This window comes from Aulonocara sp. 'chitande type north' Nkhata Bay, linkage group LG17, assembly GCF_057382095.1.
Source record: "Aulonocara sp. 'chitande type north' Nkhata Bay isolate Kocher_YH1m ecotype deep benthic linkage group LG17, A_spYH_male_GT1.1, whole genome shotgun sequence".
Classification (NCBI taxonomy): Eukaryota; Metazoa; Chordata; class Actinopteri; order Cichliformes; family Cichlidae; genus Aulonocara; species Aulonocara sp. 'chitande type north' Nkhata Bay.
The window spans coordinates 22698054-22720716 of record NC_141360.1 but is presented as its reverse complement, the minus strand read 5'-3'; the positions used below and the strand labels follow the sequence as shown (position 1 = coordinate 22720716).

General features: G+C 42.2%; 1 protein-coding gene across 27 annotated transcripts in view; it reads left to right on the top strand.

The window, feature by feature from the left end:
* The window catches only part of celf2 (cugbp, Elav-like family member 2), a 239549-nt gene extending 218091 nt beyond the window's left edge, over positions 1 to 21458 (top strand). For 3 of the 27 annotated variants that reach the window (XM_086269634.1, XM_086269625.1, XM_086269629.1), the window contains 5 exons: positions 3410 to 3544; positions 6668 to 6796; positions 9320 to 9517; positions 11900 to 12043; positions 14417 to 21458. In XM_086269634.1, coding sequence (XP_086125760.1) covers positions 3410 to 3544; positions 6668 to 6796; positions 9320 to 9517; positions 11900 to 12043; positions 14417 to 14544 — 734 coding nt within the window. In that variant the 3' untranslated portion in view covers positions 14545 to 21458. The remainder of the gene's footprint in view (positions 1 to 3409; positions 3545 to 6667; positions 6797 to 9319; positions 9518 to 11899; positions 12044 to 14416) is intronic. The other 24 variants (XM_086269648.1, XM_086269642.1, XM_086269651.1 and 21 more) reach the window with 14 other exon arrangements.
* The last annotated feature ends 1205 nt before the right edge of the window (positions 21459 to 22663 follow it).

The following is a 22663-nucleotide window of genomic DNA, read 5'->3' as shown; positions in this document are numbered from 1 at the left end:
AACACACTCGAGCGTGTTTGTGGATCTCTGCCTCACACATAGAGAAGGAGGAGGTCTGCAAAATAAAAACATGCTTTCGATTATAATAAAGAGGTATGAATGAGAGCTCTTGTAAACAGCCTTCCCTCTGTGTTACCTGCTCCGTGGAGTCAGAAATGAGATCTAGCAGCAGCGCTGAAACCACATATCTCCTCGCTCATGGGGCGCATTGTCTGCCTTATCTGGAAAAACAACACTGTTTGAATTAGGCTGGAGCGTGCGTTTCATGGGATGCGATAGAAAGAGCGGCGGCGGTTTTTATCCCCACCTTTGCGCAGAAGTAGAAATCCATTTCGGGTTGTGATGTACGACGGAAAAATTGGAGAAAATCGCTTTGCGAACGAGATTGGTTTTGGCTTCGGTGTAAGTAAGCGCAGATGAGTGGGGGAAAAACTCAGATGCGTGCAGAGGCACACTCGCGCGCTTGGTGTCTTTAGCTTTGTTTACACACACACAACACACACACTTCCTGCTGCAGCACCTCGATATCTGTCGTCATTGGCTGCGTTCAATTTGACTGTCTGGGTGAAGGATATCTTTGTAGAACCTCTAAGCATTCACCACGGTGTCAAACAAGATGGATTTTCTTCATGGTGTCTTGTTCGTGTGTGTCTTATTTGTATCCGTGTGCAAGAGTGTGTGTGTGTGCGTGTAATCTCATGGTACGGTATATACACGCAAACTGTATATACGACGCATACACCTCACATTGACAGTGTCCACCCTTTTAACACGAGGCAGAGGAAGCATCTCTGTGGTAAGACCTTTACTTTCTGCTCTGATGACTGTTTGCTTTCGGAGGTTTTGTACTCACACACACTCACACTAACACACACACACTCGCGTATTTGTGGAGTGAGGTGAAAGGTTGAGTTGTGCTCACAGACAGTGTTTTATAGCCTCTGCTTCGCCATCATTTAGGCGTTGGCACATAGGCATTAATTATGCTTAAGTACAGGCCGTATGCTTAATGCCAGAAAGAAGATTAACAATGAGGAGAGTTCAGCCTTCAGGGGTCCCTGAAATAGAGGGTGACTGCTGAAAGGGAGAGGGCTTTAATATTTAGTTTAAAGGGGAAGGCTTCAATCATTTGGCATCACATAGGGGCCAGCCGTAGACTGCATAATGTCCAGGTACTCTAAACGGTCATTGTTTGTAATAGCCAGCAGGGAGTGACTCATCTAGTAAAGTCTAATGGAAACTTACTTCTCATTCGATTTATGATCTCAGTAAATACTTTCCGCTGGAATTTATGGCCTCAATCAGTAGTTTTAACGCCACAGTCACATTAGGGAAAATAGGGGTTGCATGACCAAAATTATTGGGACAGTATGTCATGAACTTGAAGTTTTATTGCCTCTGAAATGGTGCCTTCAAAGAAGCAGACCAAGCCTTGGCAGCACTCGCAGCCAGGTGCCATCCTCCAAGCGACTTTGGTGCATCAGGACGGCGATAAAGCAGAAACAAGACGGACTCTGTCTGCTTTGAATTAGGTCGAGTTGACAATTAAAATTGCAATCTTGCCACTTGCATTCAGAGAAAGTCACATTAACTACTGAACCTTGGAGAAACAGAAATGGTTCCAGATATAGTGACGTAGTTGCTCAAGGACGGTGATTCAACTGCGCGATGACGTAGGCGCTCAGTAACCTTACCTTAAGAGTCCACTACTGCAAAAAATATATATATATTGCAGGCAAGTTGCACAGACTGACTCAGATTGATTGCAACATGTTGACGATCGGCTATATTAGATGACAGTTATTTCCACACCTTTAAAGTGAATGCAGTCAGTTCAATCAGACCATGATCATTTGGAGACCAGTTACCTCCCACCAGAGGGTGAGGATGTTGCACATCTGGGCGACCAGTTGATTCCAACAACTGCTTGAACTCAGTCACCAAATTCCCAGATTTTCCGTAGCCGCAGTGAGTTTGCGGTCCTCATTTTTCCCTCTACTGTGACTGAGCCGTAAGTCAAATTTAATAAAACATGATGATAATTTTCTCAATTCTGGTCCCACTCTTAGTTACAGTGAATATAAAATAAAGCAGGGGCTTCTTTTCATTGACAGTATAAGCATAAGAGTATAAGCAACGTGTCTCCTCTTGTTTTCTACTTCTTAACCCTCCTGAGACCCTCACACATCCTCACACGGGGTCATTATATTTATGCTTTTCTATAAATTCGAAGTGTTTTGTACCTTGTGACAATGATGAATTTATAATGTACCATAAACCCACTGTCCCCATGCAAGGTTGTACTTTTTAAACATTATTTGAAAGACGATGGTCCACCTAATCCCAAATAGCTCGGAAAAATTAAAAATAGGTCCCAACAAGAGCTCCAGCCTCAGGAGGATGATGGGACTTCATCCAGATTTTTATATTTGAAGTCTCTGAGCCCAGCTGATATGAATACACCCATATGTTTAGTCTTTCTTTGGCCCTTAACTCAATTCAGTGTCATGTTTACTAATTTACTTAAAAACTGAACTTTTAGCTTTTAAGGATTCATTGACTCTCACATTAAGTGCCTATTTTGATCGTTTAAATGGCATTTTGGCAATTTGCTGGTGCAAAAATAGTTTTGTGTTCTGTTTTTTGCATAAACGTAAGAGTTTTATGGGCTTTTTCCACATCTGCACCTTGATACCTGCAAACTATCAAACAAACTGGTACAGGTTGACATCAGTCAACAAGGCCGATATAGGCCAGTTCCAATGTGTGGTGCCCTTTAGTTTCATCCTCTGAACTACAATATCATAAAAGCTCCCATCATTACCCTGTGATATAGATGTGATGGTCTTTGTTGAGCTGGCAGACATTTATTTATAGAAGCATGAGTTAGCTGAGCAGACTCGGAGCTCTTGTTGAATCTAAAGTGGTATAATTGGCTAAAAAGCCCATATAAGCACTGTAGGAAGGTTAGTTTCCTCCTGCATTGTCTGAGCCCTCTCCGCTGAGCTTTAATGCTTCTTGAATATAAAAAAATATATAACATTAACTAAATCGCTGAGATGATTTCTTCCTCCGGAGCAGCTCCGCCTCAGAGAAACGCGCCAAACCTAAAACACTGCAACAGCTGCTTTTTACTGATTCAGACACTTTGGGGACTTATTAGCAAAATCAGCTTCTGTAGTGTTTGCCTGCACACGCTACAGATTCTTCACAAAGACCTCAAATAAAGAGCATTTCAAGGTTTACATGTGCAGGATATCCACACACTCCACTGCTGTACACCTCCGGACGCCCAGCAGCTAACGTGTGTTCAGTGCTGTCCTCTGGTACGCTGTCCCGGTCCAGCCAGGCGACCCAACCACGCCTCAGCCCCAGGTTTGACACCACCCTCTCTGGCTCCTCTCTCCAGGTATGAGTGCTCTGCAGTTGCAGAACCTGGCCACTTTAGCGGCGGCAGCGGCGGCGGCCCAAAACTCAGCCAGCCCCTCCACCGCAAACCCCCTGTCCTCCAACGCCGCCTCCCTGGGAGCGTTGGCCAGCCCAGGTAACGCCACAGCCACTCAGGTTGGGGGATCCAGCGCCGGGGGAGGGCCCGACGCCTGCCTGCGTCCTTCGCTCTCCATCGTTACCATTGCCACTGTTGTCGTCCCACGATCCCCGCCGCATCATCACCGACACCATTACTGCCGAAACATCCTCATTGTTTGGATCCCCGTCAGTGTTGTTGACCTTCTTTCTGGCACATTCCCATGGTGTGTGTGTATGTGTGTGTGTCCACCTTCATATCAAGACAGACACCATGCTGTGTTACTCACCCGCTGCCTGCCTGCCTCACCTCCCTCACCATGTCGCCCCACAGCCATGCCATCCTGTGATACACATGCGCTGTCCATGGTGCGCGCGCATGTATGTGCGTTTTCGTGCTTAAGTGTTCCCGTCAGGTTTAGACCTATGTGTGTTTCTTCCGTCCTATTTTTGGTCGATTTCTTTGTTCATGCCTCACCTCACCAGCTCTGGAGACATTGTAGAAACTTTTTAGAGCAGCAGACTGGTTTTCTTTCCCAGCGGACGGCGTTTGTTTGTGTTGTTTCTGTGTTCATAGCTGTGGGTTTTAAAAACCTCCTGAACCCGGCTAAGGTTAAATATCATCACCTTCAGACTCCCCCCTCCTACCTCTTCTTCATTCTCACTCGCGCTGCCCCTCCTCCTCTCCTCTCCTCTCCTTGTGTTCCTTCTCGTTGCCCTCGTCTTTTCCTGCTGCCCCGCTTTTGACAAGCTCCCTGTTTCTGCTCCGTCATCCTCCCCTCTCATGTCGGCTCGGCCTCGCTCCAGCAGCCGTGGTTTTGCTGTCTCTTTTGGTGCGCACTCCCAACAGAGCATGAATATGAAAAACTACCTCCCTCCTCCCATACGCACCCCCCGTCTCCTCCCTCGTTAACACTTGCGCCTCTTCATCCCACTTCCTGCCTTCACCGAGCTGATCTGCGCTTGGCGTGAACGCCCGTTCTCGTCTCGTTCTCGCCATACTTTTCACCTTCTCTCTTTTATTCCCGCCTGTGTCTCCCTCCTTCTTCTTCTTCTTCTTCTTCTCTCTCTCTCTGAATGTCAGTCCAACCTTGAATAGTACGCACTCAGGCTGAGCCGCTCTTTGTGAATGAGTGGCGGCATATACTGCATGAAACTGAAAACGTCACGCCAGTTTTGATAAATATAGACAGTTCTGCATGGAGACAGGCCGTGTGCTGACATTACGCTTCCTTTTACCGCAACATTTCTTAACGTGTTCAGCCGCAGTCCTGCTTTGTTGGCATCGCTTTCATGAAAACAAGGGTAAATTAATACTTTTTTAAGAAATTGTTTTTGTTCTAAGCAGAATGAGATCGAAGGCTTTGTGCACCACATTTCCCTACCCACCCCATCCTACCTGTCCACCAGTTTGTCCACACATTTGCCATCACTGCGTGTTCAGGTGTATGTGTGCGTGAGTTTGCGTCCAGCTGTGGTCTATTCATCCATCGCCCGTTGGCTGTTTTTGTGTGTTTCAGTTGATTTAAAATAAAACCAGGGAAAAGTCATTTAATTATAGTCCACATTTCTGAGGTTTGACTGTTATATGCATTCTGTGCATATCTGTGCTTCTTTGGATTGTCCTTATGTTTATGTAATGCTCTTACAGCATTACCTCGATTGCAGCAATCCTGCAGTATACTTGCTTTGGTGCACAACATACCATGCAGAATTCTGTTATCATCTCCATACACTTCTATAGATTAATATATTTAAGGTCAAGGTGCCACTGCTTGTTTGGTAAAGGTTAATTAAAGGTGCCACATGTAGCATGTTTAAGCATCAGTATAGCATCAGATCAAACACTCATAAAGGAACTATGAGGAGAATTGGTTTTATTAAGATCTTTTCTGCCTTGAACCGTGGTGCTTCTTGTCAGAGAGATGCTCCCTTTTCTCCATTCACACTGGCTGAACTCGAGAGATAAACAAATTGTGAAGTGATTTCTCCATCAGCCTCTCGGCATTCATCGTCGCCACGAGCTCACAAAGCTTTTTTCTCTTTGCCCGTTGAAGAAAGGAGTCTCGGTCTCAAATTGAGAAAAAAAAATATGCACAGAAACATCTGCAAACTTGCATTTGCATGAATAAGTTAGTCATATTAATTTCTCTAAAAGACAGAAGAAGAAAAAAACGAAGGACAATCAAGCCACAGCTCCTTCCTCGTCACTGATTTGCATTACATGAAGGTGCCTCCTTGTCAGTTCCTACTGCTAGCAAAAAGCTGCAGTGTAGAGAACGCACTGTGAAGGAGCTGAAGCCAAGTTTTAATATGCTGTCAAAGCAGGAAATTGAGCCCTTCAGGAGACACTACAGCACGAGGAGCCCGACATGTCTAACAAGCATTCTGTCCTGGCAAGTCCAATTTCCAAATGTTAGTTTTAGGTTATTGTAGTTTTTTAGTTAGACTAAAGAATTTCAGCAGCTTCTTCAGCCCCAGGTTGCACATTGTGGGGCAAAACGTTTTTCTCTCAAGTGGGGTTCAAATTAAAGCTTTGTTTTAGAAGTTTGGTTCATCGCTCACTCACACACACACATTACCTGCTGATAATGCAACTTCTGCATGCGTGTCCATTTCACGTTTTTTGGGAGAGACAAAGCCTGAACTGGACAGCATTTTTAGTCTCTTGATGCCAAACCAGTGCCTGTTTTTTTGTTGTTGTTTTTTACCTTTTACTCTATGTAGTTCATGTCTAGAAGTAGTAAATGTTTAGGCTCAGTAATGACCGATTATTGTGATTCAGCTTGCCACCAAGTTTCAAGAAACTGAAGCGTGCAGCCATTAAAGAGATGAACTTACAGGAAGTAATCTGAGCCAGCTCCCTTTGGTCTGTGTAGCACATCTCTTTCCAAATTCTTTGTCATCACTGTCTGTGATAAATGCACCAAAAGCTGATGCTAATTTGCTACAATGGAGCACTTACTGTTTGCTTTAAATGAAGATCAAGCTATGCAAAAGCCTGAACCTCTACACAAGGAACCTTGTTGCTTTGTTTTCTATATGTTTATGTAACATGTCCACTTCTTTTGTCTCCTATTCTCCCTCTTCACCTCTGTCCTTATCCCTCCTCCTCCTCCTTCTCCTCCTCCTCTTCCCCCAGCAGCGGGCACCACAGCCAGCTCCAACGCTGGCGCCATGAACTCTCTGACCTCTCTGGGCACCCTGCAGGGCCTGGCAGGAGCAACTGTGGGCCTGAACAACATTAATGCACTAGCAGGTAGCATTAACAGTGAGTATTCACCCTGCCATCAGCCACTCCACCTCCACCTCTGATCATACACAACCAACGGCGACATCACAACCGCAAAGCCTGTGAGTCAGTGCAGAGAGACGTAGCCGCAGCTGTCGGGGGGGTTGACTCAAATGGGGTTTCTGATGACTTTGAATGATTCACTTGTACGTTAAACAAACTCTGCATTTAAATCTGCTGGAACCAAGAATGTGCAGATTTGGTAGTAGGAGTAAAATGCATGCCAAAGAAAATCAATATTTAATCTCATTGAACGAAGAACGAGTATATCAAAAATCCATACGTTTGTCCAACTCTAATGCGAACGGCTATTCCTAAGTATACAAATATCAGAAATGTTGAAACTGACTATCACCATGCATCACTTGGCTTTCTTCTGAAACAGAAAAAAGACAGCGTGACGCTTCGGTATTCCCGCTTTTGCTAAAATTCCCAGAGTTTGGTTCCTCCCGTCGTCTCTCTGTGTCTCAGTTTGACTTAAAAAATAAATGGTTGTTCCTCTTTTAAAGACGGCTACTGCATAAAATCACCTGCCAACACATATTTCATCCATTCCTCCACTCATCTCTTCATCCGCTTCCTGGTTGTGTCCCGGGTTGTGCTTGCTGTAAGAGTGCCGGTGTGCCATCCTGGCGTAGTTGGCGTGCTGCTCGTTGCCTAACAAAGGCTGTCGCTGTGTCATCGTTTCACATTGTGTTGGATTTGTTGTGTCACTGTTGTGTTTTCTGTTGTTTCCGCAAAGCGGTTTGGACAAGTTGCACGGGGGACTAAAGGCCAAAATTGTAATTCTTCCTTTGGTTAGCTGCCAATTTCACATTTACTGTTATGTAAATGTTGTAATTGTACCCTCACAATGCAGTTCTATCAATTTTCCTGGCTGGTAAATACAAATCTTTTCAATTTCATGCCAAAAATATAAAAGGTAGATGTGTTGTGTTAGAATTTAACACAAAACAAACTCAAATTTGATCATTTAAATGTCAAAAGGAGAAACCGCAATTTTTTTCAGGCTGCTGTCACGCTAGGAAATACAATATTTGATCATTTTGTTGCACAAGAGGGCCCAAAAAGGCTGTTTTTGTCCCAATAATAAAAGCTAAATAAGACTCTTTTTTTTTTCTTTCTTCGAAGTAAAAAAAAAATAGTCTAATTTGCTGTCAAAGCATTAACACAGCTGGGTGGTTCATTAATCCATTTTAAGTTTAAGCGAGTCACACACATGTTTCTTTCCACATGTGGATCGTATCGACCGCACGGCCGCCCTGTGTGGCGTTCTGGCATCTGCCGAGCCGTGTGGTGCGCGTCCTGCCTTTGACCTCCGGGGAGACGGGGCTGGGATCTTAATCAGAGCTGTTATGACAGCAGAGATCCTGTACAACCAGCCTCTTCCACCACATTATTCTCCCCTGACCTTTACCGCTCTTCGGTTCGACTAGCTGTGTCCGCTGTGTAAATTATATATGCGTCTACTCGAGCGCACGCAGGTACAAAAACACAGAACATGTCTAAACACACACACACACACACGTGCTCGTCCTTCTGAGCCGAATGGGTCGCTTTCATTTTGCATCCCATTTTGTCCTCACTAACCCTTCTCTCCTCTTAGCGCATCCTTCCTCCCACTCACCCACCCACCACCAACAACCGCCCTCATTTAAACACATCTAGGCCTTAATTGAATTGCAAAGGTCACTGGTGCAATTATTCCTGAATAAATGAGTGACCTATAATCCAGAGCGCCGCGGTGATAATTTATTTCACTGTGTCTGACGGCGAGGCGACAGGACGCCGAGCCAGTGTCAGACCCCCTCTGACAAGTTGCCCTCCGTTGTGATATTAAGCCGTTACATGCAGCTAATGAGTGTTACTGCTGTGTTCCTTCACTTTTTAAAATCGCCACGCTCCCCTCCCCTCCCCGCCTACCCTTTACGCGCCGCGTGCCTGTCTTCACCCCTAAAGAGAGCCGTCACGGGCAGGAAAAGCACACATGATCGCACCCCAGTATTTGTTTAACAACGCCACTTTGAATGAAGCGAAAGATAATTTTTCATCTTCTTTTTATTTTATTTATTTATTTTTGTCGTTCCGTCGACGCTGCTGTGGTCTCCGAGTGTGTTTCTGTGTGTGCGCATGCAGCGCTGCATGCTTTTTACTCCGAGATACCCGTGCAGCTCTGGCTGTCATCAGCTTCCTTCATACTTTAACGTGTTTAAATGAATCCTCTGTGTGTGTCCTGTGCTTGTATGTGTTCGTCCTTTGTGTTTTCTTGTCACACGGTTGGTCCTCTGTTTGTTTGTGCGTGTGTGTGTGTGTGTGCGTGTCGATGTGAGTGCAATTTACAGTATGGTCCAGCGTAGCTGTCGGTGTTTGTGTGTTGTGTGTCTCGTGTCCTGTATGTTCTTGTGGGTGTGTGTGTATGTGTGGTTAAAAAACACAACCTTCAGTGGGAGCGCTAATGAGTAAGTGCACTCTTCTTTCTTTATTGTTGGGTTTTATGTAAAGTTGCTCAAATGCTCTCAGGTATGGCGGCTCTAAACGGAGGCCTGGGCGGCGCAGGGCTCACCAACGGGACGGCAGGCACCATGGACGCGCTGACGCAGGCTTACTCAGGGATCCAGCAGTACGCCGCCGCAGCGCTGCCCACCCTCTACAGCCAGTCCCTGCTGCAGCAGCAAGGGGCTGCCGGCAGCCAGAAAGAGGGTCAGTAGCCTAAGGCTGTATGTCTGCACATCAGTGCTGCTCAGTGGGAGTTAGATTTGAGAGTGTTTACAGCAGCAACTTTTTTCCCCTAAACGTGCGTCTCCTCCAGGATTTGCTCTTCAAAAAAGCAAACGGGCATTTAAACTCAGCGCTGAAATCACGAGTAGACTCTATAAAGTTATAGTGTTGTGGTGTAATGTCCTGATAAAATGTTAGTTTTTATCAAGTAATAAAAATCTGTGCTAAAAACATAAAAAATTGGCCTTTTAACTCTTTACCCCTTGAAAGTCTACTAGTTGTAGCCCTTGAAGCTCTTTTCTGAACTGAAAGGTTTCTGTCATAGTTCACGCCTGCTGATAGAACAAAGTGGCAGGGTTTGCATCAGATGTTAGTGGAGAAATCTGGAAACTATTCTCATCGTCGTCAAACCACGACTTTCTTGATACACTATGTTGCCAAACGTATTCGCTTGTCTGCCTTCACATCTCATTCTCAGCTCCAGCTTTTCTGGGAAGGCTTTCCGCAATGTTTGGGAGTGTTTGTGAGAATTTCTGACCATTCTTCAACAAGCACATTTGTGAGCTGTGACGGGTTGAGGTCAGGACTTTGTGCAAGGCAGTCAAGTTCTTCCACACCTCCTTGCTCATCCATGTATTCGTAGACCTCGCTTTTGTGCACTGGTGCGCAGTCATGTTGGTCAACCCAAACTGTTCATACAAAGATGGGACATGAAATTGTCCCAAAATGTCTTGGTATGCTGAAGCGTTAAGAGTTCATTTCACTGGAACTGAGAGGCTCAACTCCTTAAAAGCAATCCCACGCCATAATCGCCCCCAGACAAGTACCGTTCCCCTGGTAACCGCCAAACTTAGAGTCATCCATCATATTGTTAGACAGAGAGGTGTGATCTCAGGCTTGGATGCAGCTGCTCGGCCTTGGAAACCCATTCAATGAAGCTCTGTAAGCACCGTTCTTGAGCTGATCTGAAGACCACATGAAGTTTAGAGGTCTGTAGCGACTGACTCTGCGGAAAGTTGGCGACCTCTGTGCACCATCTGCCTCGTCATCTGCTGACCCCACTCTGTTATTTTACATGGTCTAGCACTTCATGGCTGAGTTGCTATCATTACCAATCACTTCCACTTTGTTTGACTTGTTGCATAGGTGTCATCCTATCACGGTACCATGCTGAGCTCCTGAGAGCGACCAATTCTTTCACAGGTGTTTGTAGAAGCCGTTTGGACGCCTAGTTGCTTGATTTTATGCACCTGTGGCCAGGGAGGGGAGTGGAACACCTGAATTCAGTCATTTGGATGAGTGACTGAATACCTTTGGCAACTTAGTGTATATTCTGAGGTTTGAAACTCATAATTGCAAAATAGTCAAATGTTGTCCTAACGTGGGCAAAGAGTTTAAAAAAAATTACTTTTAAAACTAAACAACATTTCAGTTCATTAAAAAGTTCATCCTCATCTCTTAAAACCAAATTCCTTGTTTTACAACTGGACCAAACCTATTTTTATGTCCTTTATTTCACTTATAATAACTCATTTCACATTGTTTTTGTAGCAAAAAAAAGGAGTGTTTAATCAGACCTCTCTTGGATTCTGATCAATACTTTTATTACAACGTCTGAGAGAGAAAATGTGAAAACTGGTCAGCCTGCACATCAGCGCTTCTGCAAAGTGCCGCCGACGTACAGAACCTGGCAGCTGAAGTTAAATTTACCCAAAAGCTTTAGACGACAGCGCTGAATACAAACCAGATGATGAAATGTCTAGTAAAACAAATAGAGCCACATACTGTTTGTTTGTGCACTTCTCATCTCGGCTTGCAGCGAAGATAAATTTGTAAAGAAGCTGTCTTTCTTTGACAGTCCATCCAGGAGTTCAAAACCCCTCAGGGAGAACAAAGATGTGCCAAACACTGGGCTCCCTCGCTGCTTCATTTAGCTGTGGAGAGCATATTAAATGATTCTGAGAGATCTGACCTATTAGAATTATTAGAATGTGCGATAGAGGCTGGGTAGGAGGGCACCCTATGACCCCTCTTAAGAGAGACTACATGCGGCTGAGAGAATGAATAAATCAAAAGCAAAAGAATAGGGAACTACTTTTGTTTGAAGCAAACCAAAATATAATTATTTAGCTGAAAACCAAAAGCTTTCATCTTTGTTGTATTTTCAATACAATTGCAGAATGGTGTTTAAATTCAATAACAAACCCAAGGTCATGGGACATTGTGGGAAGCGGCGTGCTTGTGCCGAGTTCCTATGACGACAGCCACAGTGCAGCGCTCCCTCTGCTGCAGGTTTGCTTAAATGGAAAAACTATACTGACCTCATATCTGCTCTGCATATCCCCCACCCCTCCTCCACCTCAGGTCCTGAAGGTGCCAACCTGTTCATCTACCACCTGCCCCAGGAGTTTGGAGACCAGGACATACTGCAGATGTTCATGCCTTTCGGAAATGTGGTCTCTGCCAAAGTCTTCATCGACAAACAGACAAACCTTAGCAAGTGCTTCGGTACGGCAGCAAAAACCAAAACGCACACAAATGCCTGGAATTATTTCTTTTTCTTGACTGTGTCATAAATCAGGGGCTGGGTTGTTGTTGAAGGGAACAAATCTGAAGGACGGCAAGTTCTGACTGTGCATAAAAGATGGACGTTGTATCAAAGTGCCTTATCTGCATTTCTTCTGATATCAGAAGGGACAGATTTCTTACTTAATACAACATGATGCTCATTTTCTAAATGATGGTCGCGTTTAGGGTTAAAAAAGGCCAGAAAAAAACACAATAAGCCACAGAGCAAGGCTACCTTGGAATTGGATCACATTTTAGTTTGTAAGCATAAAGAAAGCAATGAATAGATTGCCCACTTCAAGGCTTTAAAACAAGGTACAATGAGCTGGTCTGTAGCTACGTTGGTGGCTACAACCATCTTTTATGTACAGTCTGTCAGTGTACAACATGACTGTTGCACTCGCATCTAATGTTTTGTTAGACTTTGAATAGCTGTAACTTCAATATTTAAGCAATAATTACAGAGCAATGATTTCTATAAGATCTTATCTGGCTGAGCAACGTACCTGAAAGAGCAAACAATTAGGAAACCTCGCGCTTATCAAAAATAGACAATTTATAAAGTTTTACCCAACTCTACCATCCTTCCCACATGACACAAATGTGGCAGGAGACACTTCTGCTAAAAATAGTGATGATTTCCGGCTCTCATAATCGGCTCATAAAGCCGAAAATGATCAAGTTTTCCACTGGGAGGTTGTCCTCCGATGGCCAGTTTCCAGAACATGTCTGAGCTATTACCAAGAACATTATTTTTTATTGGATCAGCCTTTATTTTTGTGGTGCTTTGCTTCAAGTACCAAAGAAAAGAGAAACATTCATGGCAAGGTTCTTCAGAAAGTTCCTGGAAGTTATTCATTTGGTACTTATTATTATAAGTCCTGACGTAACGCAGATGAATCGCCAACATACACTGCTGACAATTCAAGAGAAGAGCCATCCCACTAATACCTGAATTTACCTGGATTTGAATGAGTCTTAGTAATACTTTAATAGCTCTGTAAACTAAGTGCAAATTTGAGTTGCCGTCTCAAACCATTGTGTCTATCTTCTATAAGTAATTCATATTTACACAGTTATTTCCAGGGAACTTTAGAAGGAACTGTTAGGGAATTGCATGAAAAGCTTGACAAAGAAGAATTCAGTGCCTCCTTTCCATCTGGATTTACGTTTTCCTTACTGGTATGTTTTTGTGTGTGTGTTTTTTTTTTAAATACTAGAGTAAATCCAGGGCAAATACCGTGTAGATTTGCATTTGTATGGAAATCTAAACCTAAATATTACACATATCCAATCCACAAGCAGCAACTAAGGAAAACAGAACTAAATCAAGCATGGATCCAGGAAAAAACTACCGTCTGATACTTGTCAGAAAATGGTTTGCGGGGATGGATGTGAGACAAGCGAGACGAGGAGTTTACTGTCAGCTTCAGAGGTTGCAGATATTACAGGGGGAAGGGAAGCGTTAGCGTAAACAAAAATGACTTTTTGCGGAGAAGATAGAAAAATAAATCTTAGTATATACCACAGTCCGCACCAAAACCTTTAATTTTACTTTTTTAATCAAAAGTGGCCTTTGCCAAAGTAAATCTGTGCTTTAATGCTACCTACAATCTGTTTGTTTGTTTGTTGCTGTAGTCTCTTATTATTTTGTTGATGCAACGAACGAACATGCCTTAGGCCATCATTACAGTTTAATCTTGTCTTATTGTGTACCAGGAGTGTTTTTAAACATATCAAAGACCCAGAAACAAGGTAAGGATGCCTTGTGAAGTATTTTTGTCATGCAAGAACTCGAGAACAAGGCGACACTGTAGCTTTAAATTGATACCATAGATGCATCTAGTAAAAATCTCACACAAGTTAAAATCAGTGACATCGATCTCAAGGTCAGAGCAAGTTTTCTGAAAATCGAATGTGATAACTTGAGAACAAGGCGATGTAGGATTTATGCAGGTAAGATCACAGCAACAGTTGCCTCAAGGCAACTGACACTGTAAGGAAAAGACCCTACAACATTAGGTAGAAACCCCAACAATCAGATGACTACTTTTAAACAAAGAGTTGGTGACAATGGGAAGGAAAAACTCCCTTTTAACAGGAAGAAACCGAGCACACAACCAGGTTCAGGGAGGGGCAGCCTTCTGCCATGGCCGGTTGGGGATGAAGTAGGCCAATGTTAGGCTGCCTGAAAGTCTGACTCAATAATGTTTTAAAAGCCTTCTTGTTGTTATTTTAATACAGTTTCTTCACAACTGACCTTCTTCTAACTTTTCCTCTAACCGTCCACTTTTCTCTTGCGCCCCCTCACAGGCTTCGTCAGCTACGACAATCCAGTGTCGGCACAGGCAGCCATCCAGGCCATGAACGGCTTCCAGATTGGCATGAAGCGGCTGAAGGTGCAGCTGAAGCGCTCCAAGAACGACAGCAAACCGTACTGATCTTAGCACTAGGGTCTATCTGCTCCCCATGTTAGCACTGCTAGGGTAAGTCCCCCCACAGAAAAAAACAACAAAAATGATGAAAATGAAAAAAAAAACAGCAAACCGAGCCACGACCTCTCTACACAGGGACTCGGGGGTGAGGGTTCAAGGGAGGGGATGTGGGAGGGAGGGGGAGACGACCTACAACCACCCTGAGGGAGACACACGCCTTGTTTTCTTTCTTTTTTTTTCCTTCTTTTTTTTTCTTGCTTTTTTGGAGACTCTTATGTTCAAGTATTATTATTTATTACAGTTTTTTTTTGACACACATGAACGCTTCCATTACCACCATTACTTTGTGCAATTTTTTCTTTCTTTTTTTTAATAATAATGGAAGAAAGTAGCTTTTTTTTCCGATTTTTTGCTTCGCAGGTATTTAAAACTTTTCTCGGTGATTATTTATACTTTTTTCAGGACAGACGTAAAGACAAAGGAGCCATGAAGATTTTTTTATTTCCTCTCTCTCATTATGAACCTGAGGCCTGGTGAATGGTTCATTATTACTTTTTTTTCTTTTTTTTTACTACTTTTTAAAAAAAAAATTTTGACGCGCACGCCGATATGCACATTCGACCTTTGACCTCCGCGGTGTTGGTTGCAGGCCGCCGCTGCTTCTCCAAAAACCCCTCTACGCCTGCTGGCAACCCGGGAGCAAAGGCTGCAAAACTTTTAGTGGCCTCTTTTACAGTATAGTCAGTGGTAACATCAACCTGCCGTACAGTTACAGTCTACCGCCGCAGGAAGGAAAACAAACACGCATACTCCAGCTTTTATTTATGTGAAAATTTAAAAAAAAGAAGAATTTTTTTATTTCTCAAAGGTAAAAATGAATAATTAGTAAACACATTTCTGGGTCAGATCACATTGGTCTTTGTTGTGAAAGAGATATTACAGCATGTAGAGCATTTTCAAAATAACATCCAGAATTTGATGAAGGCTATGACAATGCTATTACTACTACTAATAATAAAAGAGTTTATGGGTTAAGGGGGTAAACTGAAAATACTTGATGTTTGTTTGAAAGATTAAAAAAAAATAATTCAAAGTACAGAAAGCCACAGGCCTGTAAATTTTATTTGTAAAAAAAGCAGTTCTATTTTTATACAGCATTTTTACTGCCTCAGATTTAAAAGAAAAAGGATTTTATTTATTGCCTATCGTTAAGTTATTGGACTCCTATAAAGTATACAGCATCATTATAAAGTAGACCCTTGTGGAGAAGTCTCGTGGAATTGGGTTCTCTGGTGTTTTTTTGGTGTTTTTTTTTAGTGCAGAAAACCACAGTCACCAAAACATTTCGCCGCCATTCGACGCCCCTCCCACCAGCACCACCACCACCACACTCCTCTCTGTGCTGTTCACCCACCCACCCATCTATCCATCCATCTCTCTCTCTTATTACCACTCTCTCCCTCTCTCCATCCATAGTGGGACTACTTCTTTCACTTGTCGAATTTCAACCTTTTTCCTTGCGTTTTTTTTTAAATTTCATAATTTTTTTGTTTGTTTTGAGTGGTTTTTTTGTTTGTTTTGAGTGTTTTTTTGTTTGTTCGTAGCCCCTCCTTTACCTGCCGACTTTTACAAAGATCTGAAAGCAGAAAGGAACGAGTTAAAAGAACCTCCCCACCCGTTCCCCGTCTTAAAAAAAAAAATTCTCCCAAATGAACATCCATCCGGGATCTGATGGATAGCGCTTTGGGTGCTCCTTTGTTTATTTCTTGTTGTTTTTTGTGTGTGCGCGTACGTACGAATGAGTGAACGTGTGTTGTTGCTTGTTAGTATATAGACTTGAAACATCAATATCATTTTATATTACTAAAAAAACCCAAGAAAAAACAGATTTAAAGCTAAAATATTTGCAGATGAAATCAGTGAGTGGTGTTGCTGTTCTGCTGTTTTGCATTGTTGTTCGTTTGTTGTTGTTTGCTGTTTGTTGTTGTTGTTTCTCCTTTATTTAATTATTTTTCATTTTATTTTATTTTTTTACATAAAAAAAGAAATGCTGTAGTGGTGTGGTGCTCTGGCTCTCTGTGTGTAACTCTCTCCTCTCCCGTTTTTTCTTTCCCCCTTTTAGAACAACCCATCTCCATGCCTGTTAGCTCATCGTTTGCCTAGCATGTCTCCGTGGTGTCGAAAAAAACACAAAACTTTAAACAAAAACAAACAAACAAAAAATACCCACCAAAAAAAAAGTGCCATCGTCCTCCTCCTCCTCCCCCGTCATTGTTTTTTCTGATGTCTTTTCCGAGCTCACCTGATCATAACCTGGTTCTCCTCCTCCTCCGCCACCGCCGTCTACTGACCTTTTTTGAACTTTTAGCTTTTTTGGACTTTTTTTTTTGTTTGCTTCTTGGTCTTTTTATGTTTTTTTGTTGTTTTGTTTTTGGTTGTTGTTTTTTTTTTTTGTTTTTTTGCATGTGACCTCATTTGGATCTGTTTTCCGGGAGGGTTTCAGGGAGGGAGGGAGGGAGGCGATAAGGGAGGTGTGGGTAAATGAATCAATGTGAACAACAACAAGCTGCATTCGTATGAAAAACAACAAAAAAAAAAGACTGAGATTTTTATGGATAAAAAATGTTCCTTTTTTTCTTTTTGAGAAAAAACAACAACCTGTGGCAAAGTGATTTCCATACAGTGTCTTTTTCTTTTGTTTCTTCTTCTTTTCTTCTTTATTGTTGTTATTATTATGTCAGTTCCTTTTCCTTCCTTCTTCATTTAAAGTAAACTTGAAAGTTCACAACAGGAATTGGCGCGTCTTCTTGCTTCTGGTGCCGATGGAGAGGAGAAAAAAAAAAAACACACAAAAAACACACACAAAAAAAGCCACAAGAGCGCGGGCCAGAAGCAGTCGGCGTCAGTTTCTCTGAGAAATAAGACTACTTCCAAACAGTTTTGAATAAAAACTGTCTGATCAATATTAGACTCTCTCAGAGCTCTCTAATGGTTTTTACATTTTTCAGGCAGTGTAAAGTTTTTTGATAAGGCCATTTTAAGTGGCTCTGTTTCTCATTCAAAGTCTATATATAGAACCACTTTTTTCTAGAGTAGTTTAAAGGTAAAAATAAAAAAACGACATTTGCCCTGTTTGGGGGGGAGAAATGCTACCTACTTGTGTCACCTTTTGCTGAACTGACTCACAGATAGACAATCCGTGGTTTAAATGCACATGATGAAATGACCTATATTTTCTACTGTTTAAATGTATAGAGGAAAAAAAATACTACGATACCTGTAACCCGCGTTAACGTCGGTGCTTCTCGTGAGTTTAGTTGTGGTTTCATCACAAGTCTAACGGTCTTAAATGTCTCATGTTTTTCAAGAGAAGACTAAAAAAAATCAGTTTACTTGAACAATAGACAAAGCCTTTCATATTACTATAACAGTTACTTTGTTTTTTATTATAATTTTCTTCTTCTTTTTTTTAAGGAGTCCCTATTTGCTAAATTTCCTGTTGGTTAATTACCTATATGAAATTCCTAAAAATATATATAAATATAAATATATCTATATATATATATATATATATAAAATGTCAGCTTGTGAAGCATCAATGTCATTATTATTTTATTTCTCTCGTGGGAAACAATATTTAGATGTGTTTTTGTTGTTCAGCAAAATGTCTTATAAAGGAAAAAAAGACAAAATCAGTGGAGTTCAGTGCCAAATTCTGAAAGGTACTTCCTGCCTAGCGCGTCAGTGTATTTCTTGTGAAATTATTTGATAACATGGGTATTTTATTATAAGTGTTTTGTATGGATCCCTCATATTTAAAAATATAGATTTAAAAAAAAAAGTTTGTTAACTTGCTATTCTGTGGTCTTGTTGCCTGAAAATGTCATGTTTGCTTTTTTCTTTGTAAAGATGTAACAAAAAAAAAAACAAAAAAAGAAAAAAAGTGCCCATGTGTCATATATATATCTATACACACACAAACATTCATACACACACGGACATGCGCACACACACTCTCGTGCAGACCTCACAGTTTACTTTGTTATTGTGCATGAGAGCCCCTGAGTGTGAAAGCCTCTACAGCAACCGCTACCGCCCGCCAGCGTGCACAAACACACACACACACACTTTAAAAACACACACACGAGTCACGCACTGATATTTTTAGCCATTGTACAGCAGTTTTACTCATCAAAGCCTTACCACAAATCTTTGCACTCCTGTTCTATCTCTCTCTATCAGTATCTCGCACACAAACACAGACGTCAGGCTTCAGCGTGGATTGTTTTGATTGTTTTCCCGCGCTCCGTCCCGCTCCTCAGCTCCCCCCAAAAATGATAAATAAATAAATAAAAATGGAGGTGAGAGTCATACACAAAGCCTTATTTCTCAAGAACCCTCTTATCCCTTTTGTTGAGTTCAGAACGTCTCAGAGTTTGCGCCGTTTGTCTCAGACGGCGAGGATCATTACTTTTTGTGTATCACCTCAGACGAGCGTGCTCGCTTTCATGATGTAAGCACAGGGCAAGACTCGCTCGTTCACAAACGAGCTTCGATCTTTTGAGGAAAAAGCACACGCCGGTGTCGGCTGGTCAGAGGAGTGAGGCGGGACGGGTCCGGAGCAAGTTTTGAGCCCATTTGATTTCCCCGTCGCCGAACTTGATCCTTCTGACGTTTCCTCCTCTTCTTTTTTATATAAGCGGTCATGAGACTTCTCCATGTGCGAGTCTTGTGGTGTAAACGGGCCAAAATCATTATTAGATGCCAAAGTGTGTTATTGACATTCATCATAGTCGAGCCGTTTACATGGCACAGTGTTGTCAGTCGATTCAACTGCCCCCCGTCCCCCCTCCCTGAAAGCCTAGTTTACGGTCTGCAAAAAAAAAACTACAAAAAATTTAAAAAACACAAAAAAAAACTAAAGATGGCAGCATTATTTTCTACAGAAGCTCACCAGTCGCCTTAACCAGGGAGCGTTGTACCAGTATTACAGGAGATGTTGTCAGTCAGTGATGTGTGCCAAGTCTAGGTTCACTTTCGTGTGCCGTTAACCTCTCACTCGTCTGGGTTTTCACTCTTCTGCCATTTCGTCCGATCGGCCACAGCGGGAAGGCTGAAATGGCTCCTCGCAGCAGTTGAAGGCGATTCAGAGAGAACGAGAGAGATGGAGGCATCTGTTTGAAGGATGCCCCTCTCCGTCTGGTTGTTGTCTCCCAGGCTAACCGGGGTTATTAGAAACAGGGCTAGTGGAGAGACGTCTTATTGGAATAGCGACGGGGGAAATAAAGCGCTTGTTGGTTGGAAAGGGAAGGGTCACGTCCAGGGGTCCCGCGCGCAGGCGGAAACAACAGCCAGAGCCGAGATGAAGGCAATACAGCTTTCATTATCCGCTCTCCGAGACCAAACGCGATGCCAAACTTTATGCGATTTTACGAAGGGAGGCGAGCAGACTTCTTTTTTTCCTAAATGCAGTACACACACACACGAGGCGTGCCACAAACAGCCATAGCTACCTGTACGAAAGCCGGACAGTCCCCAGATCAGCGTCGATGGACCAGGTTTCGTGTAGTCGCGCCTTTTTTCAGCTCGTTCCAGCGCTGTCCTTTCCACATTCTGAGCGTCCCAAAAAAGCAAAGACAAATTGCCAAATCTCACCGACTTGCACAGAAGCCCCACGTCGCACAGTCTCAGTGTGAAGCATCTCGTCTTTTTGTCCATGTCGAAGCACAACAGGGCCGTAGAAACGGAGTTTCTGTCGAGCGGCTCGCCTCAGGGGCTGTCATCGCCGATGCTCGTTGTAATCTTTCTATCTTGTCACTGTTCACTTCTCTGTTCTCCTTCTTTCTTAATTATCTTAAGTGCTATTTATCAAACAATGAAATCTGAAAGGAAAAAAAAATTGAACTTGTCGTTATTTTGCATTATGGCTTATGTCAAGTTTTTTGAGGAAAAATGTTTTGTGTGTTCTCTCTTCCTGTGGCGTAAAAAAAGAGCTTGTTGTCTGTAGAGATAATCTGATTTTCTTTTCTTTTTTGGGGGGTTGTTGTTGCTGTTTGCTGTTGTTGATTTGTTTCTTTTTAATTCTCAAAAAGGTTTTCAAGTAGTTTTCAAAGTTATTGTCACGAGAGAAGCCAAAGTCAATGCATTTCAGTGGATTCTGTAAGCGTGATGTATGTTTGTTTGACAACTCTTCGAAAATCTGTCACTGGATGGGATTTAAAAAGTACAAAAAATGCAGGCTTTCCTATTTCTACAACTGATTGTACTTATGCATTTTGTACCAGTGGAATTTTTTATACTGGAGATTAAAGGATACAACAAAAAAAATCTTAGAAAAAAAAACAAAAAAACGCTGTCTGGCCTGGTGGTGTGGCCTGACCCTGACTGGTCCCCGAGTATGATTTCTAGCTGGCATCGAGAAAGTTGGCTTTTGATATAAGATTTTCTAGGAGATCTTTGGCTTTATTTCTTTCACTTCTTTTTCCTCACTCGAGTGTTGTTCTTTCTTTCTACCTTTCTTTCTTACTTTTTTTTCCCTTTTTGTCCGAAAAACAGAGCGTAGGTGAGTGTCAGATCTTTCATTTTTTGCTTTATAAATAGTTCTTAGCAAGTTTGTCTATACAACAGCGGTAAGTTTCATTTGACTTCTGTATTGTGCCGTCTACACGATAAGACAATTATAGAAAAAGAAGGAATAGAAATATTTAGTCACCTTCAGTGGATTAATGTATTAGTTTAATAAAGAGATCAACTAATTAGAAGATTTTTGCTTTTAGCTGTTTAGATTTTTCCGGTTTCTCTGTCCTTCTCTGTGAACTAACTGTGTAGCTGAAGCAGTCAGAATTATTTTTGTAAACGTATGTTCTTGTGTGATGCAGTTTTTTGCTTCTGTCTCCTATATTAAACCATTTTTCCTAATACTTGTCTCTCTCTGTGTTGTTATGTTCCAGTGGCTGTCTGATGTTGTACTGTTTCACAACCTCTCTCCCTGCCATTCGCTCGTTTTCTCTCTCTTTCTCTTCTTCGTCATAGTCTCTCTTTCTCCCTCTCATTCTACCTTTCCCCTCTCATGTTCGTGTTTATTTATTTATTTTAATTCATTTATTTATTTTGGTTATTGTTTTGTTTTTATCACATAGTAAAGTTGACTTCATCCGCAATGACAACTCACTATGCTGTTCTCACGAAACATAGTAAATATACATCGAGGTGTTTGTATGTATATTACTGTGTAGCCCAAGTCGTCGCGCGACAGTCAACAAGTGTTCCCCAACCCAAAAAATGGCAACGCGGGATCCTGCAAATCCAAATTTGACCAGGAACAACTAAAAGCTTGTTAGTTGGGTCTAGAAATCCCTTAGCTTGAAAGAATGGTTTGACATTTTGGGGGAAAATACACTCGTGCGCTTTCTTGGTGAAAGGTTAGGCCTGCTCTCCTTTAGGTCTTTGAGAAATATATATCTCTAGATCCTTGGAGTTGCAGGGACTTGGTGACCTTTAGGTTGTTTTCTTTTCCCAGTGTCAGGTGGAAACCATAAAAAGTTTTTCTTAAACTGAGTACATACTATTACTCTGTTTTATGTGCACAAGTAAGACTACAAGTTCCTAGTGGTTAGCACCACCTTTTTCAACTGGCAACAAGTCCTTCCACATCTTGACAGGCAGTGCTTGTTTGCTTCAGGTCATTGAATGTTGTGTGCCAGGTGAGCTTTGGCCATCACCCTGTTATACACTTCTCAGTGGTAGATGACAGACTGGTTACCCAACTGAAGGAATAATGGCAACATTAATGTGAGCTAGTTAGCTGCAATGGCAGATTTGGATTGGTGTGGTGTTACATGGATTTAAATTATTGCCATCACTGTAGAAGACTTAGGATTATGTGTGGTCAGGGTTTCCGTCTATTTGGAGTCATAGATAGTATAAAAGATGAAAGTGACGCCAACGCAAAAGTTGCTTTACACTTGAGTTCCACCTAATGGCCAGATGTTGGGCGATACCTGCAGTTGCAAATGGCCAAAGTAGGGTAAAACAGTTGGCACCACAACAAAACACCTTTAGCTAGGTTCAAATTTTACATGATTACTTTAGTCTTTGTTTAGTTAGCCGTTAGAAAGCTAGCTGA